The 17,773-nt window shown below is 47.5% G+C and overlaps 1 protein-coding gene across 2 annotated transcripts in view; it reads left to right on the top strand.

Moving 5' to 3' along the window:
• The window catches only part of MCF2L2 (MCF.2 cell line derived transforming sequence-like 2), a 258,331-nt gene that overhangs the window by 42,546 nt on the left and 198,012 nt on the right, over positions 1–17,773 (top strand). For both annotated transcript variants that reach the window (XM_070072393.2, XM_089332001.1), the window contains exons 2-3: positions 7,017–7,100; positions 15,795–15,909. In XM_070072393.2, the coding sequence (XP_069928494.2) occupies positions 7,017–7,100; positions 15,795–15,909 (199 nt within the window). The remainder of the gene's footprint in view (positions 1–7,016; positions 7,101–15,794; positions 15,910–17,773) is intronic.

The following is a 17,773-nucleotide window of genomic DNA, read 5'->3' as shown; positions in this document are numbered from 1 at the left end:
TCCATTGTAGCATCTTCAGTAAATCTAACTCTGCTCGCTCTGTGTTCCTGCTCTGGTGACTCCTGGATTCCAGTGGTTGCTCAGCATTAACATTTTCCCTAGTGTTATTTGTAACTTTGCCCAAATTTGTGTTGGTACTGAATTATCTCTTATCTTTTTCTCATGTAAGTTACAAAGAGACAAGTTTCTCCCTTTCCACACACACCAAAAATAGCCTCCACAGAGGGCAGTATTATTGCCAGGCAGTTGTGCAATAGTCACCAGGGCCTTGGTGGCTTCTGGGTTATGCTTCGCTGTTTCTGGGAGACGGGAAAGGACCCTGGGGCTCAGTGTACTTGCCTTGGCTGGCCAGTGAGTCGGTGGCAGAGGAGGGGAGTTTGCATGCAGGGCCTCTGTGTCTGAATCCCTTTCCCCCCACTGCCATACACACATACACTGCAGCTGGAGTGTTCCTTTAGGTCCAAAGAGCTCCTGCACTACCTGCCCTACCCCGTCTACACAGGACCAGGCAGTAGGGCTGGCTTTGTTTCTAGAGTATCAGTGTGCTCTGGTTGGGGCATAACTGAGCATGCTCCTTTCACAACAGCCCCATGAGTATTGGGGTCCCTGAAAGCTGGGTGTATCTGCAGACACCTCCCTGCACCAGGTCAGGTGCTGAGTGAGAAGGCCTTGTGGTTCTGCCACAGCTGGCCTGGTTGGTATCCATGTGTGGCTTTTTTGCTAAGGAGATGTCGGGGTGACTGTGTCCCTCCCAGGCTGGGGGCCAAACACACTCAGCAAAGCCTGGACCAGCCAAAGGCACCAGCTCATTTCTGTTCTTAGAAAACAAATCATGGGCCGGCGCCACGGCTCAATAGGCTAATCCTCCACCTAGTGGCGCCAGCACACCGGGTTCTAGTCCCGGTCGGGGTGCCGGATTCTGTCCCAGTTGCCCCTCTTCCAGGCCAGCTCTCTGCTGTGGCCAGGGAGTGCAGTGGAGGATGGCCCAAGTGCTTGGGCCCTGCACCCCATGGGAGACCAGGAGAAGCACCTGGCTCCTGCCTTCGGATCAGCGCGGTGCGCCGGTCGCAGTGCACCAGCCATGGTGGCCATTTGAGGGTGAACCAATGGCAAAAGGAAGACCTTTCTCTCTGTCTCTCTCTCTCACTGTCCACTCTGCCTGTCAAAAAAAAAAAAAAAAAAAAAAAAAAGAAAGAAAGAAAAAAAAGAAAACAAATCATGAATTTTAGTCCTGTTTGTCGTTAGCCGTGTGAGGCTGGTGAGAATGATCCCTGTCTGAGGGCTTAGGCAAACTGCAGGTTCCCAAGGTGAAAGACACTCGCCAGCTTCCCAGGGGTGGCTGGAGCCTCCACTAGTCAAGGCTGAGGATCTGGGCACTCCAGCACTTATGGCAGAAGTCTGACCCTTAGAGTCAGGTAATCCAGGGCCCACCCAGGCTGCACGCCTTGTTTCTGTTACTGCGTAACCACAGGCAAGTTCACAATCTCTCTAGGTTTCTGTTTTTCAACTTAAAAAATGAGATGGGATGGGGGAGTGGTTGACTTAGCTAATTTATGGTATTCCTTTCATATCTTATATTTTTAAGGTATTTAATTTAAAGCACACCTCACCTCAAATATTGAGGAATAAGAACAATAAATTGTACCTTATGTTTGTTCTTTTCCTCAGTGTTTGTTGTCTCTTAAATATGTTCCCAGAGATATGAAAAAATAATGACTTTCCTTTGTGATTATGCCACTTGCCTAGACCATGGGGAGGTTGCAGTCTGAAAAGCTCTGTGGTTATATAACTGCTTTGTTGGCTGAAATTTTCCAGGTTGTCCATTTGTATTTTCCATTTTATTATGGAAAATTTGAAACATGTGCAAAAGGATTGTATAGTGAACCCGCACGGGCTGTCACATAGTTTCCATGATTATCCGCAGTCGGTCAAACAGGTTTCATCTACACCCCCACCCCATTCTGCACACACACTTCAGGCAAGGGGAGTGTGGGGAGCAGCCCGGACTGGACTGAGTTACTGGAATTAAGACTTATTCTATGCATCTGCTCTCCCACAATATGGCGCTGGGAGAGAAGTAAACAGCTTCTGCACAGCTGCCTCCAGTTCAACCAATAAACTGTGGGACCTGCTCCTGATTGGAGGAGAGCAGCGTACTCGGCGTGTGGGTAGCAGAGTTGGGATTGGTGGAAGAGGACTATAAAGGAGGAGAGAGACGGCATGCACGAGGAACATCTAAGGGGAACATCTAAGGGGAACACCTGTGCAGCCCCCGAGCGAGCCGGCCGGCGGTGTGCCGCTCCCCCACGGAAGTGGGGAATGTGGCAGGGAGAACCGCCCTTCCACGGAGGTGGAAGGGACGGTAGCCAACCTGGGAAGAACCAGCAGCAAACCCGGGGAGGGCCGAGCAGACAAAAGAACAGCGCAGGGTCCTGTGTTGCTCCTCCACGAAGAGGGGGAGCGACATAATGGTGCCGTGACTCGGATAGGAAACCTAGGACGGATATGAAACTTAGGAGGGAAGAAACGGGAAGAACTGGGAAAATACCGGAGAGAGAGACTAGCAAACAGCCTAGGGAAAAGCCGGACGAAAAAGGTGCCGGAAGAAGCTATTGAAAGCCTAGGCATAGACTCGGATACGGACTACGGGGGGAAGCTGGGAGAAATCTCTAAGGTCGAAAGCGAAAGTGAAAGCTAGAACAAACAGACTCGGACGCGGACTGTGGGGAGAGGCCAGGAGAAATGAGGGAGGAATATCGTTGGAGGAAAGTTTGGGGAAACATACCGGGTAGAGAAAAATGTTAGGGAAATTGAAGCCGCGGGGGGCAGGCCAAGGCGGAAACGAAAGCCACTTTGGGATTCTCAAGTTAGCCTGAGAATAGGGGGCGAAAAGTTGAAACCAAAAGCTGAAACGTAAGCCAGATTGGGATCCGTCTGATTAGCCCAGGGAGCAAAGGACGGGAAGCCAAACCGTGGGGCGGAGACGTAAGCTGGGTTGAATTCGCCAGGCTAGCCCGGGGAACTTAGATTGAATGCTAATGGCGGAGACGCAAGCTACGCTGTGTTACTCGCGGAAGCCGCCGCGTGCAGAGAGAGCACGGGGCGTGAACAGATAGGGAACAGGGCTGGCGCGAGGCCGTGGTGCAGACGCGAAGGGCGTGGAGACCGCGGAGCGCGCGAAGCCAAGCCGCGCAGATGAGAGAGGCGCGGGCTGAAGCGGCTCAGAGCTGGAAAGCTGCCGAGAAGCAGCCTCGGGGCAGGCGCAGCCGGGAAGCCGCGGGGATAAGAGAAACAGAAGTTTAGAAGTTTCCGTAGTGTGGCGGGTAAAATGAGAGAAATGGGAAGGTTGGCAGACAGAAGTAAAATGGGAGAAATAGGAATGCCCGGAGATAGAGAAATAGAGAAAGAGAAAGGCCTCCCCACAACACAGTAATGTGAGAGCTTGGATTCGGTCTGCCTGATTAAGTGAGGCGATGAGCACCTGCGGCGGCTAGCAGCTTATGCGCCGCAGGTCACCGAAGACAGGCACGAATTAACATCAGTAAGGCCTCCCCACAATACCGCAATTAGGAGGCTTGGATTCGGTCTGCCTGATTAAGGCGGTAAGCACCAGCAAGCAGCTCGACCAGAGTATGAGCTGCAGGTCACCGAAGATAGGCACGAACCAACACTAATAAGTCTCCCCCACAATACGGCAATGAGAAAGCTTGGATTCGGTCTGCCTGATTAAGGCGGTAAGCACCAGCAAGCGGCTCGACCAGAGTGTGAGCCGCAGGTCACTGAACACAGGCACGCATCAGCGCCTAAAAGCCTCCTCACAACATGGCGAAGAGAGGACCCGGATTCGGTTTTCCTGATTGATAGGACTTGTAAGAACCTGTGGCAACTCTAGCAAGTAGAGCAGAGTGTGTGCCGCGGGACACCGAAGACAGGCGCGTATCAACGCCAAAAAATAAAAAGAAAGGGGGATCTGTGGGGAGCAGCCCGGACTGGACTGAGTTACTGGAATTAAGACTTATTCTATGCATCTGCTCTCCCACAATATGGCGCTGGGAGAGAAGTAAACAGCTTCTGCACAGCTGCCTCCAGTTCAACCAATAAACTGTGGGACCTGCTCCTGATTGGAGGAGAGCAGCGTACTCGGCGTGTGGGTAGCAGAGTTGGGATTGGTGGAAGAGGACTATAAAGGAGGAGAGAGACGGCATGCACGAGGAACATCTAAGGGGAACATCTAAGGGGAACACCTGTGCAGCCCCCGAGCGAGCCAGCCGGCGGTGTGCCGCTCCCCCACGGAAGTGGGGAATGTGGCAGGGAGAACCGCCCTTCCACGGAGGTGGAAGGGACGGTAGCCAACCTGGGAAGAACCAGCAGCAAACCCGGGGAGGGCCGAGCAGACGAAAGAACAGCGCAGGGTCCTGTGTCGTTCCTCCACGAAGAGGGGGAGCGACAGGGGAGGGTTATATATAACATTTTAGACAAATCACAGACTTTCTGTTGTTTTACTGATAATGCCACACTTTGTATTTCTAATAGCAAAGGTTTCCCTTTTTGTAAAATATAACTACAATGCCTTTATAACAGCCACCCAATAGTGAGGCAGGAGTTCTTTGAATTTTCAGTGATTTCTGGTGGAGGTATTGGATTGCAGGAGCTATATTTAGATTTTACCCCCCTTCCTCCAGAAAACATGGTGGAATTCACTGAGAAGTATCTCAGGGCTAAAGCTGGCACTTGACTTACCCGTTGCAAGAGTTTCAGAGAGCAAATATGGGAAAGGCATGTATGTTCAGAGCAATAGAGGAAAGTAGCATTTATTGATCACCTACTGTGTACATATCCATATTCACCATCTCCTTTAACCTTCATACCAAAGCTAAGAAGAGCTTCCCAAATATTACCTTAGACCTGTCAACATTAGAATATCATGACTTTTTTTTAAAGATTTATTTATTTATTTGAAAGGCAGAGTTATGAGAGAGAGGGAGACCCTCCATCTGCTGGATCTCTCCCCAAATGGCTGCAATGGCTGGGGCTGAGCCAGACTGAAGCCAGGAACTTCATTCAAGTCTCTTAGGTGGGTGGTAGGGGCCCAAGCACTTGGGCCATCTTCTACTGCTTTCTCAGGTAGATTAGCAGGGAGCTGGATTGGAAGTGGAGCAGCCAGGACTTCAGCTGGTGTCCATGTGGGATGCCGGTACTGTAGTCAGCTCCTACCCTGCTGCACCTCCAATGCCAGCACCAGAATATCATGATGTTACCATCACTCCATACAGAATCCATAGGAGGCTTCCATTCAGCATCAGCTTCCAGACTATTAGTCCATACCTTCATCTAACCAGATGTTTGCCTCCTGTAGAACCAATAACCAATTCATGCTTTATGATTCCCTGGGAGGGACTGGTGCTGTGCATAGCAGGTTGGGCTGCTGCTTATAGTGCCAGCATTCCATATGGGCACTGATTCGAGACCTGGCTGCTACATTTCCTATCAAGCTCCTAACTTATGCACCTAGGAAGGCAGCAGAAGATGACCCAAGTGTTTGGGGTGCTGTAATCCTGTGGGAGACCTAGATAAAGTTCCTGGCTCCTGGCTTCAGCCTGGTTCAGCCCTGGGTGGTGCAACCATTTGGGGAGTGAACCAGTGGATGGAAGACCTCTCTCTGTATCTTCCTCTCTCTCTTTCTCTTTCACTCTGCCTTTCAAATAAATAAAAATAAATCTTTAAAAAATCCCCTGGAAAATAGTTAAGTTGTAGACTGAAAAGCATGAATTTGCCTTCTCCCTTGCTCAGGAAAACAGATTGGTCCCTTTTCCCAAATGGATATAGATGCAAGTCACAGGGCTCAAAAGCCACTTGCTGGAGTTAGGTCAGAGGACCTTTGAAGTGAGTTTTTGCCATGGAAACATGTAATCTTTCAGTCAGAAAGAATATTATTTTCATTTATTTGAGAGAGAGAGAGGGATCCCGGATACTGGTCCACTCCCCAAATGCATGTAGTGGCCGTGGCTGCAGCAGGGCTGAAGCCAGGAGCTGGGATTGCAGTCCTGATCTGCCCGTGGGTGTTAGGATCCTCCTTACTCATGGCCACTGCCCACGGTCTGCAGTGGTGGGAAGGTGGTATCAGGAGCCAGAGAGGACGATCAGTGTGGGACACAGGCCAAGTTTCTACTCTATTATCTTTATTATTATTTCATTTTTTTTTAGTTTTTTGGGATAAATATTTTTACAAAGCGGAGAGAGAGAGAGATGGGAAAGGAAGGAGAGAAAAAGGAAGGGAGTGAGGCAGAGAGGGAAGTGAAAGTCACAGAACCCTGGTCAACTTCAGGACAATTTTGTGGCCCCTCTTGAGGAGGTTCTGGTGTCCGTGTTGTGTTTAAAACGTTCTCCTGTGATCTCTTAGGAGAGTAGGAGGGGGTTGCCAGAGGGGAGGGAGGAAGGAGAAAGGATGGCCAGGTGAACAGGAGGGACAACCTCTCATGTTCCACGGCACAGTGGAGTAACTGTGTTTGATGGCCATAAGGTTTTGCATGTTCTTGACATCAAGAAATGAAAAACGTTTGAGGTGGTAGAAATACTAATTGCCCTGATCTGATTATTACACACTGGATCCACATCTTGAAGTGTCACACTGTACACTGTAATATGTGCAGTTATTATGTGTCAATTTAAAAAACGCTCTTTGCAAACTCATAGGAGCAAACAAATGCCTGCAATGGTCATGAAACCATACAGCAGTTCGCTGGGACGTAACTGAAGCTAAAACCTTGTAAGGGCTGCTTCCTTGCAAGGGGCTCTAGAATGTGTTCCCTGCTCATGTGTGTAATCTTCAGACCACACAAACCCCAGGTATAGCTCTGCATGTCAGGAATTGAGTTGTTGACATGGGACAATGTGCCCAAAACCATAAGTTGATAAGCCTGAGATTTCCCACTAGTGGAAGCTTCCTTGTTTATTTCTAGTTTCTCTTTGTAACATGCAAGGATTTAACCCAATTGATTTTTTTTGTGTGTGTGCAGACGAAATTATGCAACAGGAGGTCAGGCCGTTGGTGGCAGTGGATATAATAGAACAGCTTCACAGACAGTTCGCCATTCTCTCAGGTAAGTGGCACGTCCATTTGCATTTGCACATTTTGTTGGGGGCGTGGTGGATTCCTGCTGGGAGGGCCCTGCCCTTGAGCCTGGTTGACCATTGAGCACTGCTGTTGTCTCTCGGGGCCTGCAGCCTCACAGGGCTGAATGGGCCAATGACTGTCCTGCCAGAGGAGGGTCTGAATCACAGATGTTCTTCCATTTGGTTGGGTGCAATTTGATTTTTTCCAGGGGAGTGTTTTCTTTGGTTACAAGGTACAGGGCTGAGGTTTTTAGGACAGAAAAAGAGTAGACTACTGCCATCAGCTGTCACTCTGAGGCTCTTTCAGTGTTCTTGTTGGATGGTCTTCCAAGATTCAACTTAAGTCTTGGTTTGAAAGGTTGTGAACACGGCTGAGGTTGTTTCTCAGAGATCTGTCTTCTATTGTTAGCTCTTGTAGGGAGGTGTTTTCATCAAGCATTTGATCGGGGGTGGGACTGATATTGATAAAAAGCTAGAGATTTTCTAAACCTAGACACAATGCTGAGAAGTTGTTCTTTTTTATTCCCTAGCCAAGGGTCTCATGGCTTTAATTTCTGCAAGTGGAGGTAGAAACCAAATCCTAAATTACAAATATCCCAAACTTGGAAGCATGCAGTAGTGAGAGCAGAGGGATAAAGGGGTGCTGTGGTTTTTCCCCGGAGGCTCCTGTGTTGGCAGCTGGGTGGTGGTATTGGGAAGCCTGGGCGAGGGCAATAGGGGATGTGCCCTTAAAAGGGATTAAGGTCGCTCTCCTGGGATCCCTTGGTAGCTCTCCCAAAAGCAAGTTGTTACAAAAGCCTGTGGCAGGCCCGACTTGGTCTCCCTGCTTTTCATGTTGAGATGTGATCCCTTCCTCCCACATTCAGTCCTGTCGCCTCTCATGGGGCCCTCACAAGAGCCTGTGCCATGCTGTTTGGACTTCCAGCTTCTAAACTGTGAGCTACATAAACCTTATTTTTTCTTTTTAAACTTAGTCTGCCTCGGGTAGTTTGTTATAGTAGCAAAAAGCTGAATAATACAGGTGGCAAAGTTGTTCTCTTTAGCTTTTACATCTGTTCTAAAAAAAGAGATAAAGTCCTCCAAGTTACATCACAAACATGCAGCTGGTATGAATTTTACTCTACAACGTGGGGTGTTTAAAACTCATTTCTTTCCTTTCCCTGGGTCATATTTAGTCTTCTCTGAGCACCTCATCCGACTGATTTGAGGGAAATGCAGTCTCTGTTATTGGGATACCTCTACCATTGCATCCTGAGTGGGCACATCCAACGCTCTCCAGAACGGTCTCTGGTCTCCCCTTTGCATTAGTTATTTCTCATTTAGTCAGTGAACGCTCTGCAAGTACAGGGTCCTCTTTGTGCTTATTTCTGTCTGCACGGTGCTCAGCACACAGACTAGAAATGGGCTGTTATAAAGAAAACATGGTACCTGCCTACAGGAGGGTGTGGCCTGTAGGACTTTTTGTTTTTTAAGCCCTATGACATGGCATCTGGAGGTAGGTTTCCTGATTGCCGGGGCCTCTGACTCAATTGTCGAGTGGCTCAAAGACATTCAAGTCGGCGTGCGTGTGGTCCTCTTGATGTTTCCTTCTTGTTCGTTAAGTCTTGATCCTGAGGTGGCTGCTGCAGCTCCAGACATGTAGTTTGCATCCAAAGCAGAAAGAAGGAAAAGGAAGAGTACTGGATTCTTCTGTTCCTTTTGTCAGGAGAGCAAAAAGGTTCCCAGAGCTCTTGACTGAGTTCTGCTTGTGTCCCCTACCAGAGCTGTGTCGTGCCACTGTTCCTAGCGGCAGGAGAATCTGAGCAGCAAGCATTTAGCTTTCTGGTGTAGTAGAAGGTGGCCAGGGGGCTGGGGGCCGGCAATGGATTAGTCGTTGATCAGTGCCAGCCAGAACCCTTTTTCTTCGAAAATGAGAAATTGTCCTTTTTATTTCTTAGAGTGGTTATTTCCCCCTTAGAATCATTCTCTCTCTCTCTCTCCCTCTCTCTCTCTCTTTTTCTCACACACACACACACCCCAATTTTAATCCTTTTGAAAATAATAACAATGGAATACTCCTAGACTTGTGGCAGCCCAGACATTCCCCCCATACATGCACAGACAGAGCCTGGGGTCGGTGGGGGTGGATCCCCTAGGAGCAAATGTCTCCCACAGGAAACACAGAGAATGTCAAACCAAGGAAGTGATAAGAGCCCAAATGCCTGCTTACATCAGAACCGGAGCTAGTGACTTGGAGCCCCGGAAGTGAGAACACTCATAAGGGGTCTAAAGCAGTGCTGTTTAATAGTGAGAAAATGTGATCTACAAATTCACTTTCCATTTTTATAGTAACCATATTAGAAAGATAAAAGAAGGCACATGAAATTAATTTTAATAACATTGTATTTAGCCCAACATATCTAAAATTGTATTCAAATTTGTATTCAGTATTCAGAATTATTAGTGGGATTTGTACCTTCCTGTCTGGCACTAAGTCTTTGAAGTCTAATGGGTATTTTACACTTACAGCACATTTCAGTTTGGACCTGTCATATTTCAGGTGCTCAGTAACCACAGGCATCTAGCGGCTGTTGTGTTGGGTAGTGCAGCTAAGAGAATGGCTCTGGACCGTGTTGGACAGAATGCCTCCTTTGTATAGCAAATGATTTGTGATGCCTCCTATGCTACTGGAATGAAATCTACAGACAACATAACCTCATGGAAGGGAGGATGGGATTAATAGCTATAACAAGTAGACTCCCAAGGATTCAGTAGCTCAAACAAACACAATAGGAATTTAGTTCTTACTGTTTTAAAAAAGATTTTATTTATGTATTTAAAAGGCAGAGTTGAGAGAGAGAGAGAGAAGGGGAATGAATCTTATCTGCTGGTTCACTCCCCAAATGGCTGCAACAGCCAGGGCTGGGCCACACTGAAGTCAGGAGCCTGGAACTCCATCCAGTTTGCCCATGCGGGTGTGGGGGCCCAAGGACTTGGGTCATCTTCTGCTCCTTTCTCAGGTGCATTAGCAGGGAGTTGAATCAGGGCTTGGGCCATCTTCTGCTTTGTCATGTGTAGTAGACAGGAGCTGAATTGAAAGTGGAACAGCCAGGACTTGAATCAGTGCCCATATGGGATGCCGGTGTCACAGGTGGTGGCTTAACCCACTGTGCCACAGTGCCAATCCAAGTTTTTATTGTTGTAAGAGTTCAGTGTGTATGTTCCTTGTAAGTACATGACTTTTCTGTATGTAGAGGTTCGGGAATGAAGGCTCCTTTCACTTTGTGGCTGCCTTCTTATCGCCATCTAGAAGGCAGACAGGCTCAGAGAACGTGGACGGAACCTAGTGCTGCTTGACATTCTTGACTCAGGGATAGCATTCACCACATTCCATTGACTTGAACTTGGCTCAACCAGATGGATATGCTTAACAGCAAGGGAAGCTGGGAAATGTAGTTAGCTGAGGCATGCCCAGGAAGAAGAGAAAGTTTAGAACAGCCACCTATTAACCTACCCACGTACTTTAAAAAGTTATTTATTTATTTATTTATTTTTTGACAGGCAGAGTTAGACAGTGGGAGAGAGAGAGAGACAGAGAGAAAGGTCTTTCTTTTTCCGTTGGTTCACCCCCCAAGTGGCCACTACAGCCAGCATGTCGCCGATTCGAAGCCAGGAGCCAGGTGCCTCCTCCTGGTCTCCCATACAGATGCAGGGCCCAAGCACTTGGGCCATCCTCCACTGCACTCCTGGGCCACAGGAGGGTGGCCACAGCAGAGAGCTGGACTGGAAGAGGAGCAACCAGGACAGCATCTGGTGCCCCGACCGGGACTAGAACCCAGGGTGCCGGCACTGCAGCGGAGGATTAGCCTAGTGAATTGTGGCGCTGCCAAAAAGTTTTTTTTTTTTTTAAAGTGGATAAATGAAAGGAAAGTCATTATAGTGAAATAGGATATATTTCAATGTGTGTTTCTGGCTATACTAGAAGTAGCAATTAAATGCTACTGCCTACATTTGAGGTCCGCCGGTATATCTGACAGGCACAAATGCCAAGGTGTGGTTGGTGATTAGACGTCCTGAGTGGCCTCCTGAAAGATCAGTAGATGTTAAACTTGTTTTTAAGCTGCTATTCCGGTGAAACAGGTGCAGGGTCTGGGCTCACACGTTGTGAATGGACGCTTCCTTTACACTGTGTCTGCAAAGCCATTCGGAAAGCACAGGCTGTGGGGCGGTGCTTTTTTCTTATGTGGTGAAAGTCATTTGTATCTCAGGGCCTGCTGTTTCCAGACTCCCTTCCAGGAAATAGTTCTGCTATTTCTCCGGCTAATAGCAATTCTCTGGGAGAGAAGGCAGAGAAGTAGGAACTCATGGGCAAGTAGCAAAAGCTGCCTCCCTCTCCTCCCCATTGTTTTCACTGCCTTCCTATAGGATTCTCCAGAATTCCAAGTTCTCTAGGACAGAATCCTTCATGCCAGGCACCCCCTGGGCCTTTATGGCAATCGCTGTGCACTCCAAGTGCATTCTGCATAAATCTAGTTATCTTCCATCTGATGGAAAGGTAAAAATCATATGAGGAGTGAAGTTCATTTTATTTAACCCACCATTTTACCCAGTAGCAAATAATTTGGAGCTTTTTGGTCTCCTTTGAATAGGTCCTTGGAGCCATCACTTTTTCCCTCCTGCATTACCACGTGTGCTCACAAGGTGGCACTAGATGCTTGTTGTGAATCGTCAATGGCTGCATGTAGGTCCAACTGTTTGCTGGAGGCTTCTGCCTTTTGAGATTAGTATTCAACAGCAGATGGATGTCCACAGTTAACCTGAGACCTCTTTTGTGTTCAGTACTGGTGTAACCAAGAGAGAAGAAAATCCCACTTACCTTCTCCATTTAGATGGGAATAGCTTTAATTTAGTTAACTCTAAAAGGTAAAATCAAATGTCATAATCACATCCTAATGAAAATTTTAGGGGGTTTGGTTCTTTGAAATGTTCTAGCCACCCCTTCATCAACTGTGTTGTATACAACAGTGAAGTGGTAAGTGCATCTACATTTAGCCTTACTAGAGATACAAATTCTCTTACTTCCCATTTCTCGGAAGCTTCCTGTAGTTGTGAAACTGCAAAGAGGAAGAAGATCAGGGGTAAGCTGATAATGTCCTGCTGGTCAGTCACCATAATGAAGGAGCTGAGTATCTCCCTGTCAAAGTTGGGCAGGCAGCTAATCTGCAGGTATCTTTTTGGGAAATCTAAAATAAACACCCAGGGTTACTAAAGCAGCACTTCCTGCAGGAGGATGCCTGACTATCCAGAATGTCGTGTGGATTCAGTCCATGGCAGTCGCTCTCTGAGAGCACAAGACCCAGGGACAACACTCACAAGAGACTCCTGTAGGAAAACCCCAGTGCTTACTCTATACTCATGTTAACTTGATAGCACGTTCTTTTTCTTAGAACCAATTTCTGTGGGAAGTTGGATTACAAAGAGAAGATTCTTAGGAGGCTTGGAGTCAGCACAGAGAGTGAGCTGGGTGATCTGACTGGTGCTGTCATCGGGTAGAATGGTGGATTGGGTTCTTGCAGTGGGCCAGGACCTTCTCTTTCCAGGCGTTGGTGGTAGCTGCCTGCCTTGCTGTGGTTTCTTCATTGAGCACACAGTCATCATTAAGCCACACCCCACACTGATACATCTTTCTTAAGTGAGTTAAACACGTGCAATTATTTGGGAGCCATTATTCCTCTATATATTTATTTATTTTATTTTTGACAGGCATAGCTAGACAGTGAGAGAGAGACAGAGACAGAGAGAAAGGTCTTCCTTCCGTTGGTTCACTCCCCTAATGGCCACTACGGCTGGCGCGCTATGCTGATCCGAAGCCAGGAGCCAGGTGCTTCTTCCTGGTCTCCCATGCGGGTGCAGGGGCCCAAGGACTTGGGCCATCCCCCACTGCCCTCCCAGGCCACAGCAGAGAACTTGACTGGAAGAGGAGCAACTGGGACTAGACCCCGGCGCCATATGGGATGCTGGTGCCACAGGCGGAGGATTAAACAAGTGAGCCATGGCGCCAGCCTCAATTTCATTCTTAAATAACTGCAATCGTCACAAGCCTTGGAATCAGACACCAACCTTATTTCTTGTCTCACATTGATTTTCATGTTTGTTTTCTACTGCAGCAACTGCCAAAATTCCAACTTTATAAGACCCAATGCCATCCAAAAGAATTGTGAATCATTTTGAGTCTATAGTGTTTGTAGCTGGTGCTGAAGCGCAGTAGGTTAATCCTCCCACATGGGCGCCGGTTCTAGTCCCGGCTTCTCCTCTTCTGATCCAGCTCTCTGCTGTGACCTGGGAAAGCAGTAGAAGATGGCCCAAGTGCTTGGGCGCCTGCACTTGCATGGCAGACCAGGAAGAAGCACCTGGCTCCTGGCTTCGGATTGGCTCAGCTCCAGCCATTGCAGCCATTTGTAGAGTGAACCAACGGAAGGAAGACCTTTCTCTCTGTCTCTTCCTCTCAGTCTGTAACTCTACCTCTCAAATAAATGAATAAATAAATCTTTAAAATTTAAAACATAACCTGGTGCTCCTGTGAGTTCACTGCGATTTCCTGAGAACCTGCCACACAATTTGGGAACCGTGGAGCTAGGTCTCAGTCCTGTGGCTCCATGTAGCTGCAAGGAGCCTGGGAGAGAGAATCAATTTAATTTAATCTGGTGGCCTCTGCTGGAATGAATTAAATATTTTTATTCTCACAGGAGTCTCTCACATATTCCTGTTTGTAAATTCTTTTTTTTTAAAGATTTATTTTATTTATTTGAAAGAGTTACAGAGGGAGGTAGAGCAGAGAGAGAGGTCTTCCATCTGCAGGTTCACTCCGCAAATGACCGCAACACCCAGAGCTGAGCTGATCCGAAGCCAGGAGCCAGGAGCTTCTTCTGGGTCTCCCCCACGGATGCAGGCGCCCAAGGACTTGGGCCATTTTCTACTGCTTTCTCAGGTTATAGCAGAGAGCTGGATCGGAAGTGGAGCAGCCCATATGGGATGCTGGTGCTGTAGGCCACAGCTTTAACCCGCTGCACCACAGCACTGGCCTCTGTAAATTCTTGAAGAGCAGATGTTTACTGCCTCTTGGAACAACAACAATTATATGAATGGGCACTGATCTGTAATAAGCAGTCTCCTTAAGTCCTTGCTTAATTCTCACAATACCTTTCGATGTAGGTACAGGTATTGTTATAATTATATAAGGGAACTTCAAAAAGTTCATGAAAAAGTGGAATTGATTTTATTTTGGTATGAGAACATTTAAAAGCCACACATGGTTTTTTCCTAACATACATTTCCCATGAACTTTCTTAAAAAAAACCCTCGTCTGTGTGGATTTCAAAATATTATTGCATCACAGTTAACATATTTTAATTTCATTTTCCACAAACTTCTTGAATTACCCTTATATATGTATATACACAAAGACCAATTTGAGTTCATTATGTTACCCCTAATCATACAGCAATTAAGTGGGACAGCATGACTTGAGTCAGACTGTGTGATTTTTACAGCTAATTCTCTTAACCACTTTGCAATTTTAGCTTTGATATTGACAGATCACAAAAATGAAAAGTAGTTTCACGTAATGCCATTGGCATCATTTACTATTCTACTTAATCAGTCTTACTTTTTGTGTTAGTCCTCTTTTTGTTACTTTAACTAAAATACCTGAGAGGAGCTTTCTGAGAAAGAAAAGGGGTTATTTCAGCTAACGGTGGAGGTTACAAGACTGAATGGTGCCCTAGTCTGGCGCCTGGTGCAGGCTGGTTGTGGCAGGTGCAGCAGCAGCGATCACATGGCGAGCCAGGAAGCAGAGAGAGAGAACCTAGGCTGAGCTTGAACTGAAATAATTAAAGCCTCTTCCAAGAACCGCCTCAGAGAGCACGCCTCCAATAACCTCAAAGACCTCTGCTGACCCTACCTCTGAGACTGCATCGTTAGATGCTCTTCATCCACCAACCTTAACATTAGACTTCAGAGTTTAAACAGCTGCATGAGTTTTGGGGAGACAAATTCTACTCAACCCATAACACCTTTTATTCAGTAACTACAAAGAATTCAAAAATTGAATTCTTTTTTTTTTTTTTTTTTTTTTTTGACTGGCAGAGTGGACAGTGAGAGAGAGAGACAGAGAGAAAGGTCTTCCTTTGCCGTTGGTTCACCCTCCAATGGCCGCCGCGGCCGGTGCGCTGCGGCCGGCGCACCGCGCTGATCCAATGGCAGGAGCCAGGAGCCAGGTGCTTTTCCTGGTCTCCCATGGGGTGCAGGGCCCAAGCACCTGGGCCATCCTCCACTGCACTCCCTGGCCACAGCAGAGGGCTGGCCTGGAAGAGGGGCAACCGGGACAGAATCCGGCGCCCCGACCGGGACTAGAACCCGGTGTGCCGGCGCCGCTAGGCGGAGGATTAGCCTAGTGAGCCGCGGCGCCGGCCCAAAAATTGAATCCTTACAGTGCCATTGAGAAAGCATGAAAGAGAAAACAGACTTGTTCAAAAGAGTTGAGTGTTAACTTCTTCCAAATTCTAGTTTGAGATAATACAGATGGAAAAAAGTGAGGCCAATACGTTGTCTCTGGACCTCATGTCAGTTAGAGTGCCGGTCCGCAGAGGCGGAAAGTGAATACATTTTGCAATAAAGATCTTAACAACTCATTTCTGTTGCAGGAGGCCGAGGGAAGGATGGTGCCCCCATCATCACTTTTCCAGAGTTTGCGGGGTTCAAACGCATCCCAGATGAGGACTTCCTCAATGTCATGACCTACCTGACCAGCATCCCCAGGTGAGCCGAACACAGTGTTCTGCAGCCTTCTTGGTCCCCGACTTTATGTTTCCCATGAGGCAGGATTGGCTTGAGATGGAAGCTTCCATGAGCACAGTTTACATTGTTGTCTAATGTGGCCAGTTTCTCTCATCTGCCGGTCATGAAGCAGGGATGTGGAGAGAGACAAGCAAACAAACAGGTGTTTAGTTGTCCTGCACAAAGAGCTACTGAATAAACATGCCTGAGTGAATGAGAGGAGGAGCTGAAGCTGCCTTCGTTCCTCCAGGCTCATTGCCTTATTGGGCTTATTCTGGTGTCTTGGGCCATGGTGTCTGGAACACATGAAAGCTCAAACTGCATCGAGAGCTATTTATCTTTCCTAAGGAAGAAAATTAGCGGCAGCTCTTACAATTGTCATTGTCGGATAAAGAAATCAAGACGTAGGGCCAGCCAGGAAACTACAAGACCAGGAATGAAAACCTCACTTGTAGCCAGGCCCATGAGCGAAGGGGTCTCTGGGATCTGCTATTTCCACCTCCTCCAGCACAGGTCTGACATCTTTCTGTGGGTCTCCAAGTGATGGATTGTGGGACAGAATCTGTATGGTCACCACCAGTTCACAGATAGAACTGGGAAGGGGACCCCGTGCTGATTTCGGGCAGGATTGCACCCACTCTTTCAGCAGAGCTGACTTGACCAGGAAAAGCCTCAGCTCTCCAGGTTTTATTGCTTATGGCGTCATCCACTCCTTAACTGTGGTGTGGATCAGAATTTAAACAGCAGCCAGGTATGTGCTGTTTCACTTGCTCTCCACCTGCTTCATGTGGTTGAGAGGTGAACACCAGCTTTGAGACTGAAAAACCACCTGGCTTCTGTCTGATGCCATCTGTGGACATTAGGAAGTTGATTGCTTTCACCAAACCCACTCTAAAAGGCCTTTTGTTGTTGTTTGTTCTTTTGCCCTTCATTATTGAAGAAGGCTATAGATTTATGTTCAGTGTACTTCTTTGAAGTTTAATGTATCAACAGTTTCCTCCCTCTTCTCTTCAATCTCCCCCGTCCGTGGGTATGCATCAGGCCAGAACTGGGAGGATTTGGGGGAATCCTTTGCTTTGAGGGAAGGACACTTCTGGGCTTTGTGCCTATGATTCTCTCTGAGCAAACATCGCTCCTCCCTGCGAGGTCCGACTCCTACACCTTCATCAGCCTGCAGCTCTGACCTCATCTCTTTGAGGATAGCTCCCTTGACTCCCAATTCTGCTGTCACAGGCTCTTCCTTTATTTCTGGAGCTTCTCCCTTGGTATTTGGAAATCCTCACCATAGCATCTGAAAATTATTTCAAGCCGTGTCTTCCTTTAGATTGTGAACCTCTCACAAGTAGGAGCTAGGGCTATTTTTTCTCTCTTCCTTCCTCCTCTTCTCCCTCCCTTCTTACAGCTCTGGTGCAGCATCTGGCACATGGTAGGCTCTGAAGAAGTAGTATTGGTGGAATTTTCACTTTTGGTAATGAATTATGTCACAGAAAGACTGCTTATTGTAGGCTGAAAGGGGGGTGAGCAATGACAGAGAGAGGGGAACCCTTACTCCACACTCCTGCCTTCCTCTCCATGGGTTTTAGGGAGCTGAACTTGGACTCCCACTTTGGCTCAAATGCATTTGAGAACAATGACAGATCAGTTAGTGAGAACTCTTGTGGGAGTAGCCAGGAAGGAGGTGAGCATGGAAAGCAATGGGTGAAAGGACGCTCCTCCATTCTGCTTGTGTTTGCTTTAACCGCCTAGCTAATGAAACAGGTGATTTTCATCTTGCATTTGCAGCCCTTTTCCAGATCACACTGGGGACAGTTCATTGAGGGCTGCAAGAAGCAGGATTTTAACCCCT

The sequence above is a fragment of the Oryctolagus cuniculus genome, chromosome 4 (genome assembly GCF_051225735.1).
Source record: "Oryctolagus cuniculus isolate XC-2025 breed Fujian yellow rabbit chromosome 4, ASM5122573v1, whole genome shotgun sequence".
NCBI lineage: Eukaryota > Metazoa > Chordata > Mammalia > Lagomorpha > Leporidae > Oryctolagus > Oryctolagus cuniculus.
Note: the sequence above shows the minus strand (reverse complement) of the source record. Positions and strands in the feature narration are given on the sequence as shown.